The sequence below is a fragment of the Hylaeus volcanicus genome, chromosome 5, assembly GCF_026283585.1.
Source record: "Hylaeus volcanicus isolate JK05 chromosome 5, UHH_iyHylVolc1.0_haploid, whole genome shotgun sequence".
Taxonomy (NCBI): Eukaryota; Metazoa; Arthropoda; class Insecta; order Hymenoptera; family Colletidae; genus Hylaeus; species Hylaeus volcanicus.
In genome coordinates, this window is record NC_071980.1 from 28,484,399 (window position 1) to 28,489,110 (window position 4,712).

General features: G+C 47.2%; 1 protein-coding gene across 3 annotated transcripts in view; it reads right to left on the reverse strand.

The window, feature by feature from the left end:
• LOC128876602 (E3 ubiquitin-protein ligase TRIM9) overlaps positions 1-3,727 on the reverse strand; it is a 40,972-nt gene extending 37,245 nt beyond the window's left edge. For 2 of the 3 annotated variants that reach the window (XM_054123090.1, XM_054123088.1), the window contains exons 1-2: positions 3,038-3,727; positions 1,975-2,688 (exon numbers count right to left, since the gene is read on the reverse strand). In XM_054123090.1, the coding sequence (XP_053979065.1) occupies positions 1,975-2,463 (489 nt within the window). In that variant the 5' untranslated portion in view covers positions 2,464-2,688; positions 3,038-3,727. The remainder of the gene's footprint in view (positions 1-1,974; positions 2,689-3,037) is intronic. The other variant, XM_054123089.1, reaches the window with a different exon arrangement.
• Positions 3,728-4,712: the final 985 nt, after the last annotated feature.

Consider the following 4,712-nt stretch of genomic DNA (forward strand, 5'->3'; position numbering starts at 1 on the left):
TAAAGTAAATGGTAAGTTTGCTTTAGAAAAGCGCGGAATTAATTTCTACGGATACATTTGTAGACAACTATGATACTAGAGTACCGTGGACGCAGAAATTTGTAACCCCCTGTCGCGTTCAGCAGCAGCGGGGAAAGTAAAATTGGACAGTAACGATAAGAAGGGAACGCCTAGGTACGAGCGAATAAACGACGTCGACGACCATGACAACGAGAATATTAACCGCGTCAGCTTGGACTCGGCACTCGTTATTCACGCACGAGCAACGCCTCCTTGCCCTCTTTATGTTGCGACTCGAGAAAGTCGATTTCCACGAAGCTCGTGGTACTCTGCTTACAGAGCGCTGCAACTACGAATGTAAACAAAAGGAGCGAACGCGTCGAAAACGCTGAGGGTAACGCTTACGAATGAAAAACAAACCAACGGACCGACCAGAAGCGTAAATCCGCTCGATCTACGACTCCAGACATGGTTTTAACGCCCGAGTATTTTTTATGGACGCTCCACAGTTACGCTCGACTTCTCGAATCATATCTTAGGAAAAGTTGTGCCGTATCCAGCGAAGAGATAGGCAAGATTTGTTATTCCGATAACCTTCGATTCGTCCTATATATTTATACACACCGAGGAACAAAAGCGAAGACATGAATTATACTAAAATATGTGCAATTATGTATTCGTGAGCCTCGTTAATAAAATCAACACGAATTAATTGCAGTAAGGGTCAAGATCTTTCCCAAGAGACACGTGGCTTGGGTGACTGTATCGCATACCGTTCTAGATACTTGTCAAGGAAACTTGTACCGAAATACTTCAATATCCTTAAATGAATTTAGAATTACTGTTAGCTACCAAAAACGGAAATGAACTCTTGACTAAACTATGGCGCGTGACCTTCCATGTGACCTTAAAGAGCAAACATCAGATTCGCATGAAAATAAGAGCCCCGTGTAATACGAATGCTTATAGAAGCGACTGTATGTTTATCTATCGCTATTATATAAGAATTCTTTTATCTCTGAATGTATATATGCAGAGGCACAGTGCTCGCAGGTCTATCTCGTATCGTTCCCTATCAAATCGAAGCCAGAATTCCCTTTTGAGATACGGTCTATGTCGAACGAAAATGAACATAACGAATAATTCGACGAGTCGGTCTCTTCTATTTGCCTCGGATCGACGGCCAGATATACCTACTAGCGTGTATCGCCTCGAGGAAAATATCCCGTACAGGAAAACGTTGATAGAGCCCAAGGATAATGAAAGGACGAGAAAGGACACTGTCGTATAGGTTTCCCCGGCGTATACAGCGATACTCCATTGTACACGGTTCCATCAATTTTCCTGTAGAACACGAAACGTATATAACGATAAAAACGAGTCATTTGTCAAGTCCGTGAGAGAACAGATGGCTCAACGTTCCACGGTCACGTGACCTCGTCGATCGCGGATCACTCTCATGGGTATAAGAGGCGAGAAACAACGACCGTCCTGTGTACCGAAGCCAATTACAAAACACGCCACGAAACTAACGAAAAACAGAAAATCCATCGGGAACGCTTAAACGCTGCCCGCGCGGTCTGACCTCGGCCCGTGTTTATCGAAAAACGTAAACACGTTACTCTCCTCGGGTTTCTCGGGACTATAAACAAGTTGCTACGCGCTTCATTAACATTCACGGGCCGTACAAAAATATCTCGAATGCTGGTTGAAACGATCTCTGAATTTAAAGCGAACCATTTTCAACAGTAACAAAAATATTTTTTCCCTCTGAGTCTGAGAATTTTCGAAGTTTTCTACATATTTTCAATTATTTTGCAACGAGAAATAGCGAAAGAATTTACGAGCAGAGAGGTCGAGTAACAGAGAAAAAGCGTAAGAAAATAAACGTACAGACACGTATGGACGTGCGCGCACGGTGAATTCCGCTATCTGTAAGGTTAAGGGAAAACAGATTAGCGTAAGTGGACTGACCTCGCATTGTTCGCAGGCGACGGTCGCGTCACGAGGCTCGCCCTCGCACATCTGACACAGCATTCTCGTGTTCCTCGATTCTTGAAATTTCTCCACGATGTGCTGCATGGCCCTGTATTTGGGCAAATTGTGGGCGCCCCCCTCATCGAAGTAAACGGTTTTCTGACAGACGGGACAGGAAAGACACAGCGTGCCGCCGGACGGCGGAAAACCTCCGTTTCCGGGCGTGCCGACGTAGCTACCGGGTCGCGAGCTGGTCGACGTGCTGCTGCACACCACCCCGGAATCGGTCTCCGACAGAATCGAGAGTTTATCCGCTTCCTGATCGGATCCAGGGGCGTTCGAGGAATCGGTCGTCGACTCCGGCGGCGAATCTGGCGGCGCTTGAAGATTCACCGCGCACGACAGACAAAGAGCGTGCCAGCAAGGCAACAGCACCGGCTCCACGAACAACTCCTTGCAACGAGGGCATCGCAGCTCGTCCTCCATCCTCGGTTCGTCGAGTCCTCCAACCACCGACCGCGACTCGCGTCACGATCGAGAGACGCCGAGCGCGCACTTCGCGCCTCGTTTAACCGCGACAAATCCGACGTGTGTCGAGGATCCTGTTTCCTCGATTCGATGGCCGAACGACCAATCGATCTTTGTTTCCGCGTTAAGCCTCGACGCAGCAGACTCCCTCCGATTCGCCTCTCATTTGGGGGACGTTCGATTCTGGAATCGATTTTTCAATCGAAATTACTAGAGTCGATGGATAATGCAAATGGCGTCCTATACAATTTGGCGGGTAAAATATCGGATTGGCTAGCGACTTTGGGGAGATGTTTCGTCTGCTAATTTATAGAGGAGATGTTACGAAATGTGTTAATTGATTATCGAGATTAGGTTGAAAAACAACCACTGGGTATCCGTCGCTGTTCAAATTATTTTTGATAAGCGATGTATCGACCCTATTTTTGTATGCACGGTGACGGTGTTTCGATTTTCTACTATTGCTGTCCGAGAACGTAGCTTGACCGACGATAAACGAAAATAAATTAGAAAAAAGAACATGTAAACTCACGTGAATTTTGAAAAGAACCAAACTCATGCTTCAAGGTAGACTAGACGGGTCAAAGGCGGATTTCTGGCTGGATAAATCGGGCATTAATCGGCTCGAAGAATCGACAATGGCTCTAATGGGATCCATTTTCTAGAAAACCGATTCAGAATAGAACATCCCTGTTACACACCGATCTCGTAGTGTCTATCCCTCGGGATCCCTGCAGTCTTCCGTGGGGATGCGAACGAAAGACCGACACACACGATTCAGGTCGGTTGTTTGCGAAAAACTAACTGTCTTCCCGATGGCGTCTTCTCGATTTGTTCGTCACGATACCATTTCGCGGTACGTGTACGACTCGCACGAGCAACATTCGCGGAGATCGTCGTTTCGTTCCAAGGATTTTACTTGTTCGCGCGATTATCCCTCTCACCTGTAGATTGCACGCACATCGCACACGAAATTCACGCGAGAACCGAGTCTACATTTTTTACCGATTCGAAGGGACGCACCGACGCTACGATTCGCCTTCTTCGACTCTATTCGTGAATTCGTTCGATAGGAATGCTCGAAATGTCGCGACGACCGTGTCCTGTTAGCTAGCCGACGCACGGAATGTTGACCTGTTCGTACACAGCTTCCACTACGTTTCGTTTGAAGTTTGCGATTACCGGCACGAGAGACCGAGAAAACGACGCACACTGTGAGACGTCACCGGGTTGACTGACACTCGCCACCGTAGAACCTCTGCGCATCGCGGGCGCGCATCGTGACTCAGGGCCGACCACGCTCCCCGTCGCCCCGCCACGATAAACACAGTTTCCAATGTGTTCTTTTTCATTAGTGTTTAGAACAAACTAATCTTTTCTTTTGCACCCTTGTATTTTCTCTGATTTCAGCATTTTATTAGCTATATTTGTATCTAGTATCTCGGAGCAAGTATTTCAATACTGTTATCGAGGTGGAAAATCACTGTAGCTTAAGATTTATACAGGGTGTCCCAAAAATGTTGTAACACCTTGAAAGGGGTGGTTGGGGCGGTGATTTGAAACAACTTTTTCCTTAGCGAAAATGTTGTCCGAGGCTTCGTTGAGGAGATATTAACGGAAAACGTCGACCAATCAGAGCGCGCGGATACCGTTGGAGCGGCCATGGTAGCGAAGGCTACGTGCTAGGCGGCTGCGTCGAATGTCCTTCGATACGCGACGGGTCACTTGATCGCGTACGAGCGCGACCGCTTAGCACATAGCCTTCGCTACCGCGGCCGCTCCATCGGTATCCGCGCGCTCTGATTGGTCGACGCTTTCCGTTAATATCTCCTCAACGAAGCCTCGGACAACATTTTCGCTAAGGAAAAAGTTGTTTCAAATCACCGCCCCAACCACCCCTTTCAAGGCGTTACAACATTTTTGGGACACCCTGTATTCTTTGCAACTAATACTATGATTCGTACTATGAGACATTGAACTATTTGTAATCAGTGCAGGTATGACTCGATAACGTCATGGTTACAGTCCTGGCTATTGGCTATCCTTCTAGCTCACCCTCTTCTTAACCCTATTGCCACCTATCGCGCCCTCCTACATTTCTTCCAGCCAGGAAAAGACACAAGAACGTAAAATAAAAACGAAAAGAAAAAGAAATGCGTTACGGAATAAGAGAAGATGCCAGAGCCTGGAGGATTACTCCCCCCCCC